The sequence below is a fragment of the Oncorhynchus masou genome, chromosome 21 (assembly GCF_036934945.1).
Source record: "Oncorhynchus masou masou isolate Uvic2021 chromosome 21, UVic_Omas_1.1, whole genome shotgun sequence".
Lineage (NCBI taxonomy): Eukaryota > Metazoa > Chordata > Actinopteri > Salmoniformes > Salmonidae > Oncorhynchus > Oncorhynchus masou.
Genome location: NC_088232.1, coordinates 22643911 through 22669052, shown reverse-complemented (window position 1 = coordinate 22669052; position 25142 = coordinate 22643911). Strand labels below are relative to the sequence as shown.

General features: G+C 40.5%; 1 protein-coding gene across 2 annotated transcripts in view; it reads left to right on the top strand.

The window, feature by feature from the left end:
• setd3 (SET domain containing 3, actin histidine methyltransferase) overlaps positions 1-25142 on the top strand; it is a 65061-nt gene that overhangs the window by 11023 nt on the left and 28896 nt on the right. For both annotated transcript variants that reach the window (XM_064927783.1, XM_064927782.1), the window contains exons 2-6: positions 5967-6099; positions 6308-6400; positions 11105-11253; positions 13642-13714; positions 18264-18520. In XM_064927783.1, the coding sequence (XP_064783855.1) occupies positions 5997-6099; positions 6308-6400; positions 11105-11253; positions 13642-13714; positions 18264-18520 (675 nt within the window). In that variant the 5' untranslated portion in view covers positions 5967-5996. The remainder of the gene's footprint in view (positions 1-5966; positions 6100-6307; positions 6401-11104; positions 11254-13641; positions 13715-18263; positions 18521-25142) is intronic.

Genomic DNA, 25142 nt, shown 5'->3' with positions numbered 1-25142 from the left:
ATTGAACGATCGCCTGGCTTTCTGAATGGCTATTAAATGGCTACATTGGCGAGAGCAACGTGTAGCCAAGCTCTGTTGTGATCACTTTGGCTAAATTGATACATTGCTGCACTGATTCATTGCAAACGCAAATAACAGGCAGAGCGAGATGTGTTAATTAACTCGCACAACGAACCCACAGTCCTGTCAGTGGCTGTGTGCCAGGTAACAATTTCTATTGGTAAACAGCTTATTTTCGCATGCGAAAAGATGCTAAAATCGAACCTGTTCTGAATAAATAATTGACGGATATTTCGTAATTGGTGTGAACTGCGTCATAAACGAGACACACTTGTATACATTTTTTTCTTAATTATTCAGACTAAAATAACGGACTTGGTGAGAAAGGGCCTTTACTGAAAATAGACCTTTTACAAGATTAAGTCACCGGTTTATCCTTATTAAGGAGAGAGAGTCCAGACAGGCTACTTTAGGAAACTTTCTAAATTAACATAGGCCTATAGAGCGACTCAGCAAACTCACACCCCGGCAAAAGGACCCGTCAATGAAAGCCACCAGCGTGTGTCAGACACAAGCAAATATTTCTCCTTTCCTTAAAGTATTAAACTTAGGCCTACCATAGGCTTTCCGACAGCAGGCTATAATATAATGAATGGACAGTGAAATAATGAAGGGGAGAGACTGCTATGCTATATAATGAAGATGAAATTGACAATTATTAAAATGGAAACATACACTCATGTCCATAGCCTATTTATCAGCGTAAGTCTATTTAGATTTTAAGAAAAGATTCCGTATCAAATTATGCCAGGCTGGATATGATTGGCGTAATATCCATTTAACACAACATTAGCATATCATGGGCCTCAGAGCCAGAAGAACGTTGTCGACTGCTGTTGAAAAATTTATGAATATTCAGACACATCCAACCTTTTTAAATATCTATTTATTTACTAGCATGCAAAGAAAATGTGCATCTAGCGGATTAGCTGCTTGAGCATCAAACAACATTTGGAAAGATTAGGAGATTAAAACGAAACCACTATTAATTAAATACTAATACCAAACATGTTTTTTGCATGGATTCCGCAAGTGCTAGCTGGCTGTACTACAGACACCTGTCATTGTCGTGGGAAAGACTCATTGTTATCTTTTCGTAAAACAACTGGTTGCAGTAAAGAGCCAACCTGGATACTAAGGAGATCCTGAGGGCAATCGATGAGTACCAACAGCTTTACACTATATTACACAGTTTCATCTGCAGACACAGATTATTTACTTATCGTTAAAGTTGAAGCTAGTGCTCTGGCTAGAATCCATGCTGCAGTAGAAAAGTTGTGTGAGGAGGTAGCAGGGCTGAGGGGGAGTTTGGAGTTTAGCCAGAGTGAAATTCTCACGCTCCAAGGCGAGAACAAGGCACTCACTGCCATGGTTAAAATCCATGATTCCAACATGGATTGTCTACTCGGGGAAAACAGGATGATACTAGACATACAAAGTCGTAGCATGCGTGAAAATCTATTTTTTTTCAGGGATTTCTGAGGACACATCCAGGGTGTGATCAGAGAATTCATACAATCCTCCTTGAAACTTCCTATCTGTGTACTCTGTGGCTTTCCACCGAGTACACAGACTTTGAGCTCGGAGCAACAAGACCAAGGGTCCCCAACCGATCATCGCAAAATTTGAACACTACCAACAAAAGAAGCTGATCAAAAGCAGGGGAAGGGAGCTTAAAGGGACCAAATTTGGTCTCCATGACCAATTTCCAAGAGATAAGCGAACGTCGTAAGAGACTATCCGGTACAGAGGCAACAGCGGGAGAAGGGTAAGCGTGCCTTTCTCATTGTGGACAACTCTTTATAGATGGACAGCTATTCCGAGAGTTCCATAACACCATGGCTGTGCTAAATTCTACCTGGACTTCAGGTTACGAAAAAAAGAAAGTATGGGAATTGTAAAAATATCTGAACAGTATGAAGTGGATATGAACACACATGTACTCAATTACATTCTCGTTTACACATAGACTTATGCATGCATACATACGTACGTACAAGCAAAGGAAAACGGCAACCATTGTACGGAATACATTTGTACTGTAGTGAAGCTATCTCTAGAGTAATGCAAGGTCTCTTTCATGATCATGTGAAACGTCAATTGCTATGGAAATTCTGGGATATGTTTTTCAATTATGTTAAAGGTAATTAAGATGCAACTATGACAGTGATACGATATGGATTACAATTATCATCATGAATATTAAGGCTATACGCACTACATGTTACACACAGACACTCAACCATGTAAATTGACTTGAGTTATTCATTTATTTATTTGGACAGCACATATTATAGTCTTACTCTTATACAGACATCGTACATACTCATTAAATCACATCCAATGTCATGCACATCAACCTACTCAGATTTACTACCCACATAATATCTTGCCTCAATTTTCTAACATCTGTGGCATTGGCTCACAGGCAAACAGGCAAGGGAATAAAACAAATATTGCTAGAACCTCTTTCTTAAATTCTAAATATCAGACATTTGAAAGCTCTAATTTTGACTGTCACTACCTCTGATGGCAGTAACTTTACAAGCAATAATTATGGTCAATTTAGACGGAGAATAGTATAGTTATGGTAAGGGGTGAAATACGTATAGCCAGTTATAATTGTAACAGTTTAGCAGATTATAAAAAAGGATCAGTCTTTACGTGGTTAATTTAAACCGCTTAGGGATAGGTGGGACGCAAATGTCTCAACTGGCCAATTACCAGGGAAAATGCAGAGCGCCAGATTCAAATAAAATGCTATAAAATTCAAACTTTCATTAAATCACACATGTAAGATACTCGATTTAAAGCTACACTCATTGTGAATACAGCCAAACATGTCAGATTTTAAAAATGCTTTTCGGTGAAGGCATAAGTAGCAATTATCTGATAGCCTGCACCAGCAGTGAACAAAGGAGCTAGCATATTTCAACCCTGCAGGCGCTACACAAAACGCTGAAATAAAATATGCATTACCTTTGACGAGCTTCTTTTGTTGGCACTCCAATATGTCCCATAAACATCACAATTGGTCCTTTTTGTTCGATTAATTCCGTCCATATATATCCAAAATGTCCAAGCGAGTTTGATCCAGAAAAAAACAGCTTACAAAAAACGCTAAGTCACTACAAAATATTTCAAAAGTTGCCTATAAACGTTGCCAAAATATTTCAAACTACTTTTGTAATACAACGTTAGGTATTTTAAAAAGTTAATCGATCAAATTGTAGACCGGGCAATCTATATTCAATACAGGAAAGAAAACAAACCAGGGCTGCTTTTCACGTCTTGCGCAACTCACAAAAGTGTCCTCAGTTCCTAGTTGTCCTACTTCTTCATTGCACAAAGGAATAACCTCAACCAAATTCCAAAGACTGGTGACATCCAGTGGAAGCAGTATGAACAGAAAACAAGTTCCCATGAAATATCCCTTGGCAAAGACAATTCAGGGAACAGAGAGGGGGAAAACAGTTAGTCCTCGGGGTTTTGCCTGCTACATAAGTTCTGTTATACTCACAGACATGATTCAAACAGTTTTAGAAACTTCAGAGCGTTTCCTATTCAAATCTATGAATAATATGTTATATTCTTGGCATGAGTAGCAGGAAGTTGAAATTGGGCACGCTATTTATCCAGAAGTGAAAATTCTGCCCCCTAGCCACGAGGTTAAGTACCTCAATGGACTGTAAAGGTAATCCCGCTACAAACTATAATCACCGTGACCTTAAGGAAATCACAAATATTATGGACACATCATTAGAAATAGTGGCTATTTGGAGACTTAAAAACCCAAAACTAGTGAGAAGTACATGGAGACTTAATCAAGCAAGTTGACGACTTTCTTGTCTCTTTCTCTCTTGTATCAGGTTAAAACCGTTTTAATAGGGGACAGAATGCGATCGGATCATCTAATTGGCCTTCACATTTCTCTTATAGAATTTCCACGTGGCCGGAGATATTGGAAATTTAATCCAAGTTTACTGGAGGACAACTTATTTTTAACTAAAAAATAATAATTTATAACTGAATATTTCCAGTATAATATAGGTTCAGCAAATCCCCTTATTGTTTGGGGTATGTTTAAATGTACCTTCATAGGTCATTCAATATTCATCAATAATAAAAAGCAGTTTCTGGCTAAAGAGACGAGGCTAAGGGAATTACATGAACTAATAGTACAGGTAGTTGGCAATAAAAAGTATACTACAGAGATACAAAATAAGTTAGAGGAAAAACAAAAAGATCTTGAACTTATTCAAGAACGATCTAATGTAATCTATTACAAAAATAAAGAAAAATGGAGATGGCGCTGCCTCCTGATGATTTTGTTTTTCAAATCATATGAGCAAAAAAACATTTTGCTTTATCTGGGACACTAAACCAGACAAAATAAAGTGTGCCTATCAATATAATGAAGATGAATTGGGGATTATTAAATATAAAATCACTAAACCTCTCTCTAAAAGCTTCACTTATTCAAAAGTTTTGCTTTAACCCTAAATGGTTCTCAAGTAGACTACTAAGAAAAGCTCATTAAAATTGGCCTTTTTGCCTTTGCAGATTGAGACATGGCAATTTCAATTAATTGAAAAGTATCCCTTTTCAAACAAACAATGCGGAGCTGGCTACAATTTCAATTTCATCCCCCTGATAGAACAAATATTATGGCTGAACTCAAATGTGCTGGTTGATAAAATACCTGTATTTATGGGAAAGATTTTTGAAAAGGGCTTTGTAAATTGGAATGGTAGAGTTATGTCCTTCACAGAGTTATCAGAAATGTACAGAAAGGTCTGCTCAATCCAAGAGTACAACCAATTGATTTCAGTGTTACCCCAAATGGAGGAGGCAGGTGGCAGTGGGAGGTAGGGAACTGGTTTGTCTGCCCAATATAAAGGATCAAAACTGGTGCAGAAATAAAAATAGCATAAATAGGAAAGTATACCAGTTTCATTTGAGGACCAGGATGTTGATAACTGTGCCATACAGATTGCAAACGAGTTGAAGAGATTTTTGATGTTCCGATTCCATTGTACAGGGTGTATGGGTTGATATATAAAACAAAGCAAGATTCAAGACTCTGAAGATGTGCTTTTCAGCTAAAATTATTATATCGAATTCTTGCCACCAACAAAATGTTGATAATTTGGTTCATAAAATCATCGAAGCTCTGCAGATTTTGTTCTGAGGATACAGAATCAATAGACCATTTATTTTGGTATTGCTCTCAGGTATCCTGTTTCTGGTCTCAGGTTCAGGAATGGCTGAAAATATACATATCTACATGACAATAAAGTTAATAAAAATGAATGTAGGTATATTTAAATGCCATTAAAATAACTTCAGCCCTATGGGAAAGCACATTTCATATTGGACATGTTTAGGTAGTCTTTCCCTCCTAGTTTCAATTATTTTTTCCCTTCTGTTTAGTGGCGACTAGTGAGTACGACCATGGACAATTTTTTAAAATTTGATTTAGAAATGTGATTTCGTAATCTCCCGTGGGCAGACTCTGCTTGTTGACCGAGAGATAAATGGGATTTGCGAGATCTGAAAATCCAGTTTTATTTTTTACATTTTATTTTTGTCACTGGTTATTTGGATGTGTCAGGATTGGGTGAAGGCGGTGCCTAAACTGCTTCGCCTGTAGTGCGCCCACATGGTCCGGAAGGGGTGGCAGGTGGGGAAGGGGGGACTTTGGCTAAGCTTTTCCTTTTGTGAGGGTGACTACTTTCAGTTTCTAACATGTATGAACACTGAAGTGAATCGCGCAGCTGACCAAATTACACAAGATTTTACCTCTGGGTTAACAGAGATGAGTGATTTTTGTAATGTTTCTTCTCTCCCAAGAATATGCTTTAGTTGAGTGAATGACTTTGTGCTGTCTGTCTCTCTCAACCCAGTTCCTATCCCGCTCGCTGTCCAGCTGCACCATGGGAAAGAAGAGTCGAGTGAAGACTCAGAAGTCGGGGACAGGCGCCATGGCTGTGGTCTCCCCCAGAGAGATGATAAACCTCATATCGGAGCTCTTACAGAGTACGTAGCCGGGATGGCACCCTGCAACCTATACTATATATAGTATACTACTTTTGACAATGGGCCCATAAGACTAAGAAGCATTTTCAATGGAGATTCTGTGTCCATGGAATGTTCTTAGGCTTGATCAGTGTCAGGGCCTGTTTCCCCAATGTGATTGCCTTATGTTACTTATGATGTGAGGTTTCCCCCATGTATGTCCCATTAGAATGCAGCAGTGCTGCCCCTTCTCCAGGGAAAGAGTGGGAGGAGTACGTCCAGATACGAGGCTTGGTGGAGAAGATCCGGAAGAAACAGAAAGGTATGTTGGAACACACCGGTTTCCTTTAGCCGGCAATCGGCCCAAAATAAATGAAAAGTGTGATTTTCCCCTGAAGCTCCTCAGCTGCTGCTGGAGGTAAACATGGGCTTTTAGAAGCCCAATCCGTTGCGCAACAATTTCAAACGCAATCGAGTGTTAAAAACCGTTTTGGTATATGATTTTTAAAAAGAGCAATTTTTTTTTCTGAACTATTAATTGAAGCGCAACTCCCATTCATGTGTAGGCAACAGGCTGTCAGCGCTTCATTGTTTCAAACTTGATTTTTTTAAATTTCATATTATGAGGCAATTATTTTAAGACTTCATAGGCGGCGTGTGAGTTTAAAGTTCTACAATTTATTAATTTCTACTGTTCTGCGAGACAGTTCTGATTTTCTTATGTGCATTTTAGTTGAATAGTTTCAATTCAATAACATTTTGTTTATGAAAATCATTGTAATGTGGTTAAGCATAAAAATCTGAATAGAAATTATACATAAAAAGTTAAGTCAACTAACCAGCCTCTGCCATATGGACACCTTGATACAGCAGGATCCATTAGCGGCTAAAGAAATGAGCGCATGGAACTCATAGCCTATAGGCCAATGCAGCAGTAGGCCTATAACTTCCATTGCTCTTTCACACTGAGGATGGGTGGTTATTGGAATTGTTGGAAAGATTTTTCAAATAGCTTGCTGCGAGGAACTGCAGTTTTTAAAATATATTATTATTCTCAATGGATAACAAAGGCTTTCCTAGATTTCTGCACAGCAGACCAGGCACCTCTATGCATCCTGAGGCGCTCAATCCCTCAACATTATCAGGACAGAGAAACAAGATACTTGCTCATTGCTCACATGGAGCACTCCAAACAAAAGACAATGGAAAAGATTGAAAAGCTTGTTTCTTACAAGTGTAGCAGGCTGTGAAGTCTGCAAATGTTTCCACTCCGAGAACGGTAAATGACTGTAATGCATGATTTAACAGATATTAAAATAACCAAATGACTGGGATTAATGGTACATTTACTGCTGGTGACACGTGATGGAGAGTTGATGATAAAGAAATAATAATGGGCAAACAATTCACAGGAAACAATGGATGCTCAAGAATTTGTGGGAGACCGTTGAGTTGAGCCGTTCTAGACTCCCCTATATCTTCACCACACCCCCACCCCTTCTTCTTGTCTCAACATTTTAAATTATACTCAGAAACATTATCTTCACACATGTTAAATGCTTTTTCACTGACATCCGTAACTCAATAGTCAGCTCGGCCTATTGCCACACGCGCTGCCCAAATTGCGGGCTTCCCAAATAGGCATGGGCCTACGAACTTGTGATTTGAAACAATCCGCAGCAACTTGCTCGATTTCTCTTTGGCTCTTTCGCGAAGTCATGCTTTCTGGTGAAGTATTTTGAAGTGTATTTCTTATAGACAGGAGTGATTATACCATTTTTACATGTCTTTCTATTTATTTCCCTATTGGACCCACCGCTATGCCCTTTCTCTCCTATTCTATTGGTATTCATATCAACTTTTATTTAGTTGTCCAAAAGCAGAATCCTAGTCATAATAGCAACCTATTCTAGTTTTTGCCTCTTTAGATTCCCCCTCTTTCATCGCTTTCACATATGGAACTGCTATCAGGTGCGCTGTTTAGAATGGCGCGTTCCCAGGTGCGCTGTTTAGAATGGCGCGTTTTACCAGGTGCGCTGTTTAGAATGGCGCGTTTTCCCAGGTGCGCTGTTTAGAATTTGCGCGTTTTCCCAGGTGCGCTGTTTAGAATGCCGCGTTTTCCTGCAAATTTTAACAAATGTTAGAAAATGACATTTTATTGGCTGCTTTCATTAGATGAGTTGCATGTTCTGTTAAACTTCTTGTGGATCAGTGGGACGCTAGCGCCTAAATTAAATTACTATAAATATTAAACTTTAATGAAATCACAAGTGCAATTCATCAAAATAAAGCTTACCCTAGAGAGGTTATGTGGGACGGTAACGTCCCACCTCGTCAACAGCCAGTGAAACTGCAGGGCGCCAAATTAAAAACAGAAATCCCATAGTTAAAATTCCTCAAACATACATGCATTTTACACCATGTTAAAGCTACACTTGTTGTACATCCAGCCACAGTGTCCGATTTCAAAAAGGCTTTACAACCAAAGTAAGCCAAACTATTATGTTAGGTCAGAGCCGAGTCACAGAAAAACACAGCCAATTTTCCAGCCAAAGAGAGGAGTCACAAAAAGCAGAAATATAGGTGATCATCAAAGGTTAGTGATTAATTTTATCAGATGACACTCATAGGACTTCATGTTACATAATACATCTGTGTTTTGTTCGGTAAAACTCATATTTATATCCAAAAATATGAGTTTACATTGGCACGTTATGTTCCGTAGTTCCAAAACATCCGGTGATTTTTGCAGAGAGCCACATCAATTTACAGAAATACTCATAATTAACATTGCTAAAAGATACAACTGTTATTGCATGGAATTTTAGATCCTCTTCTCCTTTATGCAACAGCTGTGTCAGATTTCAAACAAACTTTACGGAAAAAGCAAACCATGCAATAATCTGAGTACGGCACTCAGACGACAAATCAAGCCAAACAGATATCCGCCATGTCTTCTGCCATCAACAGAAGTCAAAATAGCATTATAAATATTCACTTACCTTTGATCTTCATCAGAATGCACTCCCAGGAATCCCAGTTCCACAATAAATGTTTGTTTTATTCGATAATGTCCATCAGTTATGTCCAAATACCTCATTTTTGTTCGGGTTCAGTGCACAATCCAAACTCACGACGCTCGATCACTAGGAGCAGACAAAGTCAAAGTTCCTTTACAGTCCATAGAAACATGTCAAACGATGTATAGAATCAATCTTTATGATGTTTTCAACATGAATCTTCAATAATGTTCCAACCGGAGAATTCCTTTGTCTGTAGAAATGCAATGGAACAGCTCTCGCGTGAACGCGTGAGACTGAGCTCGTGGCTCTCTGGCAGACCTCTGACTCATTCCCCTCTCATTCGCCCCCACTTCACAGTAGAAGCATCAAACAAGTTTCTAAAGACTGTTGACATCTAGTGGAAGCCTTAGGAAGTGCAATATGACCCCATAGACACTATGTATTCGATAGGGCAAGAGTTGAAAAACTACAAACCTCAGATTTCCCACTTCCTGGTTGGATTTCAGGTTTTTGCCTGCCATATGAGTTATGTTATACTCACAGACATCATTCAAACAGTTTTAGAAACTGCAGTTTATTTGAATCCAAATCTACTAATTATATGCATATTCTAGCTTTTATGGCTGAGTAGCAGGCAGTTTAATTTGGGCACGCATTTCATCCAAAATTCCCAATGCTGCCCCTACCTTAGAGAAGGTAACTTGTTTTTAATCCAGCAGTCAGATTTCAAAAAGGCTTTACAGTGAAAGCAAACCATGTGATTATCTGAGGACAGCGCTCAGCACACAAATGCATAACAAATAATTTTCAACCAGGGAGTTGCGACACGAAAGTCAGAAATAGCAATATATGCCTTTGAAGATCTTCTTCTGTTGGCACTCCAAAAGGTCCCAGTTACATTACAAATGGTCCTTTTGTTCGATAAAGTCCTTTATGTCCATAAAAACTCAGTATATCTGGCGCGCTTCAGTCAATAATCCACTCGGTTTCCCTCCAAAATGCATACAAAATTAATCCCAAACATTACCAATAAACTTATCCAAACAAGTTAATCAACGTTTATAATCAAACCTTAGGTACCATAATACGCAAATAAACGATACAATTTAATACGGAGAATCGTCGTTATTATCTTTACCGGAGAAAAATACCAAAGAACGTGCTCTCATTCACGCGCTTGGAAACACTACAGCCAAAATGGGAGCCACCTAGCAAAACTACAATTTCTGGCAAATTTTTCCAAAAACCAGCCTGAAACTCTTTCTAAAGACTGTTGACATCTAGTGGAAGCCTGAGGAACTGCAATCGGGCACGATTTCGCCCTATTATAAATGTGCCAGCCATTGAAATCAGTTTTTTTTGGGGGGGGATGGTTTGTCCTCAGGGTTTTGCCTGCCTTTTCAGTTCTGTTATACTCACAGACATTATTTTTAACAGTTTTAGAAACTTTTGAGTTTTCTATCCAAATCTACCAATTATATGCATGTCCTAGCTTCTGGGCCTGAGTAGCAGGCAGTTTACTTTGGGCACGCTTTTCATCCGGACGTCAAAATAAAGCCCCCTTTTCAAATGAGGTTAAGATGCATTACCATAATGTAAATGTTCTGTTAAGATGCATAAACATAATGTAAATTGAATTTCTGTCATTCTAAGCTCTGTGGGTGGATGTCGTAATGGGCTATGCACCCAATGCATATGGGTTTGGTAAATTTCTCAAATGACCGGTAAATTAAAATCTCCCCCTCACGTTGTCCGGCGCCACATTTTCCTAATGGAAAATGGTAATAAAACTACAATTAACACACACACACACACACACACACACACACACACACACACACACACACACACACACACACACACACACACACACACACACACACACACACACACACACACACACACACAGCTGGATTTGAGCCATGGCCTATATAGATTAAATAGGAAGAACTCTGAGTTTGATCATAACTGTGTGTGCGTGTGTTTCTCCGTCTCTTTCCCAGGTATCTCAGTGATATTCGAGGGCAGCAGAGAGGAGTTCTTCCCGACGCTGATGGCGTGGGCTCAGGAGAGTGGTGCGTCCTGCGAGGGTTTTGAGATCGCCAACTTTGCTGGCGAGGGCTTCGGCCTCAGGGCCACCAAGGACATCAAGGTGGGTCGCTACAACCGTAATCGGCCGGTGTCCATGGCAAGTTGTCAAGGTGACATCACTTGGGTCGTGATCATTAGTGCACATCGTAGCAAAACGTTTTGCAATGGAAACGAGAGTTTCTTATTGTACAAGTTGAACTGATTAACAAAATTACTCCAAGGTATTTTTAAGGATGAGAAATGCCTTGACCTGAGGCTTTCTCCATAGACTATCTAGATTGATCAGCTCCTTGATTATATTTCAACAGAGGAAACAAGGCTTAATTCTCTCTTATTGGTGTTCTTCTCATAATGACCCACCAATTATCCCTCATTATTGATGTTCTAAAATGGCTGCTGTTTAGGTCTGATCGATCAAACAGGCCGAGCTGTTTGTATGAAGCCCAGGGCTCTCTTGCTGTCATGATAGCAGAATTATGACTTTGATACCGATACCAGGTTTAGTATCAAGCTACTCGATACCATAACAAAGGAAGACTTATTAGCCAAAGTCACAAAGGCTCTTGATCCAGACAAACTCAACGACTGATCTGTTACATCTTTGGACATCTTCTGAGTTCAATATCATTACATTTGAACATTTTGATGTCCATTTTTTTTGTTTGAGACAGCCATCTATGCATTAAATAATCAATTATGCAATCACTTTGTTTTAACCAGTAACCTAGTGGTTAGAGTGTTGCTGTAGTAACCAAAAGCTGGCTAGATCTAATCCCAGAGTTGACAAGGTAAAGATCTGTCTTTCTGCCCCTGAACAAGGCAGTTAACCCACTGTTCGCCGACGACGTAGATTAAGGCAGTTCTCCGCACCTCTCTGATTCAGAGGGGTTTGGTTAAATGCGGAAGACACATTTCAGTTGAATGCATTCAGTTGTACAATTGACTAGGTAGCCCCCTTTCCCTTAAACCTTTGTTGTTTTGTAGCTAGGTTGGTTATCATTTATTGTTATATCGCTATTGATAAACTGGGTAAATCACAATACAGGCGAATGCATATTATTCAATAGGAGTGTGTGCAATGCATGCATTTGAGTTATTGGCCAGCAGCATACAACTACTGTCTTTCCTCTGAAGCTAAGCAGGGTTGGTCCTGTTTGGTCCCTTGATGGGAGAACAGATGCTGCTGGAAGTGGTGTTATAGCGCCAGTAGGAGGCACTCTTTCCTCTGGTCCCCCAAAAAATGATATCCCAATGCCTCAGGGTAGTGATTGGGGACACTGCCCTGTGTAAGGTGCTGTCTTTCGGATGGGATGTTAAACGCCTGGCTCTCAGTGCTCAAGATCCCATGGCACTTATCGTAAGAGTCGCGATGTTAACTCCGGTGTCCTGGCTAAATTCCTAATTTGGCCTTCATACCATTGTGGCCACCTAATCATCCCCAGCTTCCAATTGGCTCATTAATTTCCCCCATCCTCTCCCCTGTAACTATTCCCCAGGTCGTTGCTGAATGTGTTCTCAGTCAACGTACCTGGTAAAATCAGGCTTAAAACAAAAATATAATATGCTAATTTCACGGGGCTGCAGATGACAATCCTTTCCATTTGAGGACTTTATTATTTTATTAGCAACTGCTAGGAGAACCATTTATTTTATTGTACTCATCCACAACATTTGCATAGAAGAAGTATTGACTTCATGAGGCAGAATGTGGGAACCAGACAGGAGGCGAGGGAGATGAAGCAAGTTAATGACTTTATGGTGATGAAGTGAATTTATAACGTTTTTGGTGACAATCAGCTTTCGATATCCATATATTTTGCGTTATGGTACTAGGGTAGTGAATTGACATTGCTTCAGCTGTAAGCTAGCAAGGAAGTTAAAGCTGGAAGATACCAGTATCGTGTTGCATTGTAAAAGTGTTCTAGCTTGTATCAACATTGTTTTGCGAACAGTAATGAACAGTTTCCACGTTCTATATGCCGTGTTGCATTATTTAAGTGTGTTAATTTCTGTGCAGAGTGGGGAGGTTACGGCCCAGACGGTTTTAGCAAGGAATGAGTGGAGCACTTTGCTCTTCCTGCTATAAAACAGCTGCGCTGATAGACAGACTTGATCCTCTCAATCACGTCAGATGCACAGATACTGAACGTAGCAGAAATTCTAGCACCTAACTTTCTTTTTGGGGGATAAAAAAGTACTTAGGTTTCAGTATGCCGTGCAACACTACAGGGCTCTGCCCTTTCTCTTCCCTTTCCTCTCTGTGAGTTGGTGGGAGTTTATTCAATGACGTAGCTGACACTCTTGAATGCATTTTTCACTAAGTGTACAATGAATAATATTATTCGAATAAGCCTGGGGTGAACTAAAATCACAGGCCAAACTTTAGATTCACCCATGTAATTCAAGCATGGAAATCCACTGTCCGTTCTGATAACATTTGTTTCCTCAGGCAGAGGAGCTGTTTCTGTGGATCCCCAGGAAGATGCTGATGACTGTGGAATCGGCCAAGAACTCTGTCCTGGGTGAGTGACAACGTAAGCCCCATAGAGGGCTGAGTGGTATACCGGATATTACTATATAGCGGTATTGATACACATACCGGTATTGTGTTTTTACTTTCACTTCTATAACGGTATTTCAGTGTTTGGTATGTTTAAAGTAATACTCAACTTAGGCTATACATGCATACATGCATACATACATGCATGCATACATACATGCATGCATGCATACATACATACATACATGCATGCATACATGCATGCATGCATGCATGCATACATACATACATGTAATATACATTTTTCTAGTTTACTACCGGAGTCATCGTTCTCCCTCTCCTCCTGCTACATGCTGTTTCCCACACCAAGCCATGCCCCCTATCACTCAAGGAGAGCGCAGGTGCTCGACCACAGAGTCACAAGCGATGTTCTCTCTAAGCTGCGCGCGGGCATGCAGTAGCCTCGAGACTGCCGTGCAGCTTCCCCAGGACTGCACAGTAGAAATATCAGCCGACAGAGAGAAGCACGAGATTAAACTTCAGTCAACTTTCTAGAGCAGTGGAAGATCTCCAAGGCATTCCTAGTCGATCGCCTGAAAAATCCCGACGATAAAAGCCTTTGTGTTCCTATTTATTTATTTTTTATTCATCTCGGGCTGTTGGCGGTAGGCGCACCCGATTCAGCTGCGCTGGGTAGGCGGACTATTGCCATTTTGAACCATTTCATGTGTCTGAAGGTACAAACTATGCCTTCCCGGTGGACCCGGAGAGCAAATCAAGTGCACTATAGGCCTGCCGTTGGCCAATCGGATTCCTCAGTAGACCATGACTGCAGTAACGTAGCAACCATAAAAGAAAGCTACAGCCAAGTTGATACTGTGAGATTTCAAAACATTTAACACCACGACTAGAGAGAGACTGTCAATGAATACAGCAAAGAGATGCTGTTTTTATGACTGAGTTCATGTTTATGTTCTTACTCATCACTGTCAACACCTCGTATTCAACACTTTTATAAGCCAAAAAATGTACGTTCTTCCTATTTCCACTCAGTGCTACTACAAGCAGTGCAGCAGTAATGAATGAGTAGGAAAGTCTATCTATAGACCTGCGTTATTATTTTATTAAAATCAAGGAATATTTCACTTTCTCTGTTCATAGGAGTAACAACATTAATTTGTGCATGAGGCAGAAATAATGCGGTGCAACTCGAGTTTTGCCATCAGCTGGAAGACTGTGCCACTATTTGGTGAGTGTCAGTGGAGGAAAGGGAGAGGCGGAGGGAATTTGAGAGGCTCAGTCTGCTGCTCTCTCCCTTGTCTCATTTTGTCTCAAAGTGATCTTGAATCAGAAAAGGTTGGTGACCACTGTTCTAGAGTTTTCCCTGTTAACACTATCAATGTTTCCCTTTACTGTGGCAATTGTGATAAAATCAACACAATATTAGCCACTTTCAATACAACATACCGAAACAAAACAAACTATTGCATTGACATGTACTACTCAGCCCGTACTCTACACAGACCAGTGCGCATAACCATTCAGAGCTGCAGTTGGCCAATATGCAAATAGACTATTGCCATATATGGACCTGTGCCATTTACTTTGAACTGGACTGTGTTTACAGCATGAGCGGTCGTGAGTAGATGCTCTTGTTTTGAATCTAAGAGAGAGCTGCATGTAGCCACGTGTACATTTTGTTCATATCCTTTGCTAGTTAGTGAGTTGTTAGCCCAGTTATAGATTATTTGTAGTCGGCAATAGGGGAGAGGTTGCTTCCTTTAAGAGCGCAAACTTGTACATTTCTAGACATCTTTGAAAAGCGAGTCGGATAAAGAGCTTTTTTTGTCATAAATGGGCAGTGTTGTGTTTTGTGACCGGCTTGTTGCCAATAGGCAGAGGGTAACATAATTTGTCTGATTCTCTGTAGTAATGGTATTGGAATAATAATGCATTTTTATTTTGTCATGACGTTGGCCTGTGGGTAAGGTTTATGACCCCCCCCTATAAATACCTATCTCCCTTCCCTCTCTCTCTGACTCTACTGAAGGACTCTTGAATAGCCTTTGTTAAACATAGAGAAGAATCTGGGAACATCAAACAAGTGGGGGAAAGGAACCATATTTCGGTAATAGAACCATTTGAAAATATGCGTTGGTACTTAATGAATATTATGTCAGTTCGGTTGTCATCTGAGACATTATGACAGGGTGACAAACTGTATCTGGGAAAGTCTACAGATTCTAGTTATCAGATTCACATGGAATTGTTGTGCAATTTAAATGTTTAAATATGAAACTATTTGTGAAAAGATTAAATGTAATTTTAGCTTCCAAATAAGAGATTTGGATTTTCATAAAGTGAGAGCTCTGCTCATTCAGTGGCCCGCCCCTGTGAAGAGACATGGGTTATAAACTATAAAACACACCCTTCTCTCCCTCCACTATATAAAGCCTTGACGAAAATGTAACTATCTGTTCCGAGGACGATAGGACGACAGTCCATACATTGAAAAGGACTAATATATCAACGACAGAACTAAGCCAACCTGAGTGTGCGCTTTGGTTGTGAATGGTATAAACTTTGAACTCTTATTCACTAAAGAAGTGAGACATCCTAGCCGTTGAGTTAGCAACAGCAGCTGTAAACGTGGGCTAGGAAAGGACGGATGACCTAACCCGTCTACCACACAACGACGCTACTACAATGTATCCAATTTAGCATCAGTAACATTCTTCCGAGGACAGGAAGATCTCTGTTGGCCAGCATCTACGACCAACCTACCAAAGCGCAGCTCAGAGTAAATATTTATTGCATTTTCCTTTTCCAAATGGGCGGTAATTTAGAATGCATAAGATGCTGTATTTACGATAGCACAGCTTCTCCCTTTGTTCCTCAGTCTTCCCGCTCTTTCACTCAAACCCAACCCCCTTTCCTTTGTGTAACCAGCCATGTCGGCTCTGTCCACCAGGGACGTTTTCTGTATGACATAATTTGCATTCTGTGTGATAGGTATTTAGTAAATAAATAATTAAACCCAATTTTTGTATTGCTGATTCAACTTGTTAGCCATGGTTCGTGAAGATTGAAATAAGGTAACGATTAATATTGACTGCTATTGATGTAAAATATTACTAGGTCTTTAAGAGTTTATTCAGAAGATAACAGCTCTATTAACTGTAATACTATTCATTGACTACAGCTCAGTGTTCAAATCCATAGTGCCCTCAAAACTCATCACTAAGCTAAGGACCCTGGGACTTAACACCTCCCTCTGCAAATGGATCCTGGACTTCCTGACAGGCCACCCCCAGGTGGTAAGAGTTGGTAACAACACATCTGCCATACTGATCCTCAACACGGTGGCTCCTCAGGGGTGCGTGCTTAGTCCCCTCCTGTGCTCCCTGTTCACTCATGACTGCTTGGCCAGACATGACTCCCAAACACCATCATTAAGTTTGCCTGACGACAACAGTGGTAGGCCTGATCACCGACAACGATGAGAGCCTATAGTGAGGAGGTCAGGGACCTGGCCGTGTGGTGCCAGGATAACCTTTCCTTCAACGTGATCAAGACAAAGGAAATGATTACGGACTACAGGAAATGGAGGACCGAGCATGCCCCCATTCTCATCGACAGGGCTGTCGTGGAGCAGTTTGAGAGCTTCAAGTTCCTTGGTGTCCACATCACCAACACACTATCATGGTCCAAACATACCAAGACAGTCGTTAAGAGGGTGCGACATCACCTCTCCCCCCCCAGGAGACTGAAAAGATTTGGCATGGGTCCTCAGATCCTCAAAGTTCTACAGCTGCACCATCAGGAGCATCCTGACCAGTTGCATTACTACCTGGTATGGCAACTGCTCGGCCTCCGACCGCAAGGCACTAGAGAGGGTTGTGCGTATGGCCCAGTACCTCACTGGGGCCAAGCTTCTTGCCATCCAGGTCCTCTATAGGTGGTGTCAGAGGAAGTCCCTAAAAATTGTCTAAGACTCCAGCCACCCTAGTCATAGACTGTTCTCTCTGCTACTGCACTTCAAGCGGTGCCGGAGTGCCAAGTCTAGGTCCAAAATGCTTCTTAACAGCTTACACTTTCCAAGCCATAAGACTCCTGAACAGCTAATCAAATGGTTACTATTTGCATTGTCCCCCCTCTGTTAAGCTGCTGCTACTCTGTTTATTTTCTATGCGTGGTCACTAACTCTACCTACATGTACATATTACCTGGCATAACCTGTGCCCCTGCACATTGTACCGGTACCCCCTGTATATGTCCTTGCTACTGTTATTTTACTGCTGCTCCTTTAATTATTTGTTATTTACATTTTTTTACTCATAAATTATTTATTTTTTTACTTACTTTTCTTAACTGCATTGTTGGTTAAGGACTTGTAAGTAAGCATTTCACTAAGGTCTACTACACCTTTTGTATTCGACGCATGTGACAAATAACGTTTTAATATGGCAAGGCTTTGAGCTCTGACATTTGAAACCCCTTGTGCTTTGTCCTCCCCTAGGGTCCACACACACACACTGTTCTGTATGTAAATTCTCTTCTCTCCCTCCCAGGTCCCCTGTACAGCCAGGACCGTATTCTCCAGGCCATGGGTAATGTGACTCTGGCCCTCCACCTGCTGTGTGAGCGGGCTGACCCCTCCTCCCCCTGGCTGCCCTACATCAAGACCCTCCCCGGGGACTACGACACCCCTCTCTACTACGAGGAGGAGGAAGTACGCCACCTGCTGTCCACTCAGGCCATCCAGGACGTCCTCAGCCAGTACAAGAACACCGCTCGGCAGTACGCATACTTCTACAAGGTCATCCAGGTGAATGGCAGATCACACTCGCTTTCTCACTTGTTCTCTCTCACACTCACTCACTTGCTCCTTCTCATACTCAGCCGCTTGCTTTTCACACACCAGGGCTTCCGTTAGCCGGTAAGCTTTTGGTCCGATCTCAAAAAATTAGCCTGGGAGATGCAGGAAAATCCCATTGCAAAATAATGCTTTTAGCCTCTATTGAAATACCAATTGATGGAAATATATTTACATTTGACAGCGCGAGAGTTGCTGCTACAACTTTTCAAACAGCACATTCGTTGCTGCTAGAGTGAAATGTGCTTTTAATAAGCTCAACCATTGCTTAACAGTTGTAAATGCAATTGTGTGTTAAAAACAGTTTTGATGGCCACGATTTTAAAAAGAGCAAAACATTTTTTCTTTCTCAGGTGGTAATTGACGCGTGCTTCGCTTTTACCATTCAAATGCATTAGGCAACGGAAGGCAGGCTTCAGCGCGTTACACATATTGATGGGTGTGAGTAATCAAGTACTCGGACTGATAGAACACGATTTAACCAGAGATTTTTTTACATAAAAAAAAAAAAACTGGAAAACTATTTGGTCAAAATGTTGTCTTGAAGACGACGTTAATTTGCTCTGGCTCTAGTGTTCCATTTGTACATGTGCATTTGCGGAACACAACAAAAAATAAACCAAGCCAAGCATCACACAGTTCTGCCTCCTAAATCTCTTTCCCCTTCATCCCTCACTCACTCAATTGCTTTCCGACTGCTTGCTCTACACATGCGTGCTGTGTGTGCCTATAGAAATAATTGTTGATATAAACTTATTGAACTGATGGGATACGCAAGCGACATTCCATGTGAAATGATAGTTTTATCACAAATTCGAAATGGACTAGGGGAATATGTGTTCCAACAATGAGCTGCAGTTTTGGAATATTTGCGTAATTTTCTGTTTAGGCTACTTTGTGGTTGTCACTCGTTACGGTACCCACAAAGTCAAAATTGTCTCTTTAAAAATTCATAAACAAAAATGTGCTTTAAGGTTAGGCATAAGTTTAACAGTGTGGTTAAGGGTTAGGTTTAAAATCAGATTTTTAGATACAAAATTGTAGAAACAAGCAGGGTTTATTACTTTGTGGCTGTGGCAACTTACCTCAGTGACGACCTTACTTTTGTTAAATTGCTAGTGGCATTTAGAATTGGTTAGCTTAGGCTATTACCACACTGAAAATATGCACAAATATTAGTTTGATAAAGACGGAGCTTATTTTCGTCGGTCATTAAGACCCGTCTCCTGGTCTGACAAACACCACTGTAGCTCAGCCACCTTCGACTGCAGATGCGGAAGTCTTAACGAAGGCGGATGTGGTGGATTGAGACGCAGCCCATGCATGAAAACAGATCTCTAGCTTAAACTCACATATTTTGGTGTGTCAATAGACTTCTGGATCAAACAGATGCTGTGGCCTAATTCATCCCCTTGCAGTGTTCAATGTAGAATTGTTAATCCATATAGAACATTCCAAGAAACTGGTCTGATAAAGTAAATCGAACACCTGTCTATTGAAAAGACAGAGTTTGGTTGTAACCCTGAAAATGTCTTTCAACTTGCCGAATTGAGCCCCATTTCAAGTGATTGTTCTTTGAGAATAATTGTTCCAGACATGAGATGCTTATCACTTCAGTGTTGTATTTTATTCAGTTATATTACATGTTTTTTTTAACTCTAAAATACAGTGCATTCAGAAGGTATTCAGACCCGTTGACGTTTTCCACATTTTGTTAAGTTACAGCCTTTATTCTAAAATGGAATAAATCATTTTTTCCCTCATCAATCTACTCACAATACTCCATAAGTATTCAGACCCTTTTCTATGAGACTCTAAATGTGCATCCTGTTTCTATTGGTCATCCTTGAGCTGTTTCTACAACTTGATTGGATTCCACCTGTGGTAAAATTCAAAAGACTGGACATGATTTCAAAAGGTACACACCTGTCTATATAAGGTCCCACAGTTGACCGTGCATGTCAGAGCAAAAACCAAGCCATGAGGTCAAAGGAATTGTCCTTAGAGCTACGAGTCAAGATTGTGTCGAGATCTGGACAAGGGTACCAAAACATTTCTGCAGCTTCGAAGGTCCCCAAGAACACATTCTTAAAGTGAATAAGTTATGAACCACCATTACTCTTCTGAGAGTTGGCCGCCCGGCCAAACTGAGTAGTCATGGGAGAAGGGCCTTGGTCAAGGAGGTTCTTCTGTGGAGATGGGAGAATCTTCCAGAAGGACAACCATCTCTGCAGAACTCCACCAATCAGGCCTTTATGGTGGTGGCCAGACGGAAGCCACTCCTCAATAAAAGACACATGATGGCCTGCTTGGAGTTTGAGAAACAAGATTCTCTGGTCTGATGAAACCAAGATTTGAAATCTTTGGCCTGAATACCAAGCGTCACGTCTGGAGGAAACCTGGCACCATCCCTACGGTGAAGCGTGGCGGTAGCATCATGCTGTGGGGATGTATTTCAGCGGCAGGGACTAGAGCAAAGTATGAAGAGATCCTTGATGAAAATCTGCTCCAGAGAGTTCAGGACCTCAGACTGGGGCGAAGGCTCACCTTCCAACAGGGCAACAACTCTAAGCACACAGCCAAGACAACGCAGGAGTGGCTTTTGGACAAGTCTCTGAATGTCATTGAGTGGCTCAGCCAGAGCCTGAACTTGAACCTGATCGAACATCTCTGGAGAGACCTGAAAATAGCTGTGCAGCAACGCTCCCCATCCAACCTGACAGAGCTTGAGAGGATCTGCAGATAAGAATTGGAGAAACAACCCGAATACAGGTGTGATAAGCTTGTAGCATCATACCGAAGACTCGACTGTAATCACTGCCAAAGGTGCTTCAACAAAGAACTTAGTGAAGGGTCTGAGTACTTATGTCAATGTGAGATTTCAGTTTTTTTATTTGTAATAAATTTACAAATTCTAACCTATTTTTGCTTTGTCGTTATGGGGTATTGTTTGTAGTTTGAGGGCGGGAACGATTTAGAATGAGGCTGTAACGTAAATGTGGACAAAGTCATGGTCTAAATACCTTCCGAAGGCACTGTATATGAAGCCATTAGGATTGGTTATCTGGGATGGTTATGATGAATGATGCATTGTTGCACACTGTTGGCATACCGTATATACAGAACAAAAATATAAACGCAACATGTGAAGTGTTGGTTCCATGTTTCATGAGCTGGAAAAAAAGATCCCAGAAATTTTCCATATGCACAAAAAGCTTCTTTCTCAGCCCAGGACCTCCACATCCGGCTTCTTTGCCTGCGGGATCGTATGAGACCCGGGCAGCTGTGACGAGATCCTGAGGCCAATTGTCATTCCATTCATCTGCAGTTTCAGCTTGATAATGCATGGCCCCATGTCGCAAGGATATGTACAGAATTCCTGGAAGCTGAAATGTCCCAGTACTTCCACGGCCTGCATACTCACTAGACATGTCACCCATGTTTGGGATGCTCTAAATCGACTGGTATGACAGCATGTTCCAGTTCCCGCCAATATCCAGCAACTTCGCAATAACCATTGAAGAGCCATTGTATTCTACAGGCCACAATCAACAGCCTGATCAACTCTATGCGAAGGAGATGCATCGCACTTGGTGACGCAAATGGTGGTCACACCAGATACTGACTGGTTTTCTGACCAACGCCCCTGTTTTATTTTTTTAACAGATGCATATCTTTATTCCTAGTCATGTGAAATTGATGGATGAGGGGCAAATTTATTAATTTCAATTGACTGATTTTCTTATGAACTGTAACTCTGTAAAATCTTTAATTGTTGCATTTTGCATTTTTTTGTTCAGTGTAGAGACGTGCACATTTTTTTTATAAATTTATAAATATCATTTTTTCTCTTTCTTTCATATTATCAACCCATGAAATTTGTTGCATCTTTAGATCTCCCTCCTTTAAAAAAAATAATGTAATCTGTCAGGTGAAACCGCTGGCATGTGCGGTGTGCTTTTGACAACAGTATTTTCCCACTAATTGCATTATGGAATGAACAATGTAGGCTACTGCCTTATGATGTGAAGAAATAATAGTTTATAAATGTTTAGCTAATCGTTCTGGTCAGTTGCATCAGCCTCATTGCTTTAAAAAATTGTTTTTTTTAATGTACTATAGTCTACTGGCTGTATGAATTTGAGGTCTATCGTGCCATCGGAATTGGCTATTTCTCACCCAGAATGAAAGCTGACCATTAGAATAGGTCAACTTTTCTACTATGTATATTAGATTGACATAGGCTAGAGAATTTTTGATGTTCATTACTCGTCTTGTTGTCTGAGGAAAAGTAAATGTGGCATCTTCAAAGTGCAAATCGGAATTCGGTAAGGACACCCGCCGTTGCATCCTCGAGATACATGTTCTGTTAAGATGAGTAAAATAAAATGATTTGTCATTCTAGGCACTGTGGGTGGACACCCCTAATTAGGTAATGCACCCAATGCATATGGGTCTGCTTCGTTTCTCATAACTCGTTAAATAAAAATGCTGCTGGTCAAATGTCCAACGCAACATTTACCTAACGTAATCTCTCTCTCTCTCTCACACACACACACACAGGCTTGCTAAAGAAAGTCCTATTCTAACTAGTTTTTCTATAGACTCCTACAAGGTCACCCCAGGTGACTGGGAGGGCTCTGTCCCATACATTGTCATTTGGGATATTCTAGTAAATGTTGTGTTTCATTGCACCTACAACAAAGCTTTGTTCATGATTGCAACATTGTGCAACACTCCCATGACCCTGAGATTGCAACAACTGTTGATCAGGAAGGAGGATGTGATACTGCCTGCCTGTATGGGCTTTACACAACTTCTGCTGCTGACCTTGCAAAAATCTTGAAACGTATGTTGTGTGTAGACAGTCTCTTCTGTGTGTGTGTTTGCCATGGGTAGACTGAGGAGGAAATTTGAAGAAGACACTTGGACTTTTCACATATTGTTTCTAAACACTCGTCTTTCTATCTAAGAAACAGTTAGGGCTGTGGCGGTCACAATGTAGTCAGCCGGTGATTGTCAAGCAAATAACTGTCTCACGGTAATTGACAGTTAATTAACATAAACACATTTAGCATCTCCTGGCTTCCACACAGCCTACAAGCCACTGATGCAGAAGTTTGGAACATCTACATTTTAAAAAGTCTAAAAAAATCTATGTACCTGTACCAGCTTGAATAAAATAGAAAGGATTTTTTTTCTCCAATTGATTTGAGGGAGTGCGCACTTACGGCTATTCTGTATTGAGCGGTTAACACAAATCGGTACTCCTATATGCTTAATTTAGAGTTAATGTAACTTTAGGTGTTCTACAAACGTTGAGCTTTACGTTTAGATTTTAATACATTGTAAGGCTGCATGATGAGACGAATGATGATTTGAAAGGCATGAGCTCTGCTTTGTTTTTTTGCGCAGGCTGTACACACTACATCAGTCTCTCATTCACAATTTGACAAATCACTTGATAATGCCTAGAATTTTATATAATTTTATGTAGCCGTAATGCACCCTAAAAGAAATCCATGCCTTTTGTGGCCGTTGTGCCCTTCTCCCTGAATGCTGAGCGCTCTGAATCATATCTCACTCACATGGCCCTCGATCACGTGATTGGGTCTTTCTCACAGGCTACAAGTGAAGACCGACACATCGGGGACACAACTGTGCGCGTCCTTATCCAATACGGAGGTGCATATTGACGATATTTGAGGAACTGTCCACCTTTTAGTTTTCGTCAGCCAACAAGATGAGTAAGGCCTTACGAACAGCAAAAGCACTAGCCAATGTTAATCTACTGTTCCCCATAGTATAAAAGTCACCCTATTCTGTGCGAGAAATAAATATTCCAAACATAGTCTCGGACAGTTGTGGGATGTGATAGATCCCAAATTAATACAACCACTAGCATCAAAAATATATTTTTTACGCAATGTGGCTAATGCAACAGATCAGAACTTTTATCTTAAAATGTTGATGAACTATTAGGCTATTTCTTCACATAAGCACAGCAATGCTCACACATCGCAGTAGGCGATAAGCTCAAATGTTCCATTAGCAGAAAACACCATTATCAAAATTGACCTCAAATGCAATTATGCATATAATGCTTTTATGATAAGGGTGCATTTCTATGGTGAAAATGATCTTCCCCAAACTCAAGCGCTGCTTATGTATACCAGTTAAGCTCTATACGCCTTGTAAAGTGGATTCATGTGCTTAATTTTAAGAAGTTATTTGGCCACTTTTTAGTTTAATATTGTCACCCATCAGACTATTCTTGATTTTAATCTTGTGTTTATGTGTAAATAATACAGTGGGGAGAACAAGTATTTGATACACTGCCGATTCTGCAGGTTTTCCTACTTACAAAGCATGTAGAGGTCTGTAATTTATATCATAGGTACACTTCAACTGTGAGAGACGGAATCTAAAACAAAAATCCAGAAAATCACATTGTATGAGTTTTAAGTAATTAATTAACATTTTATTGCATGACATAAGTATTTGATCACCTACCAACCAGTAAGAATTCTGGCTCTCACAGACCTGTTAGTTTTTCTTTAATAAGCCCGCCTGT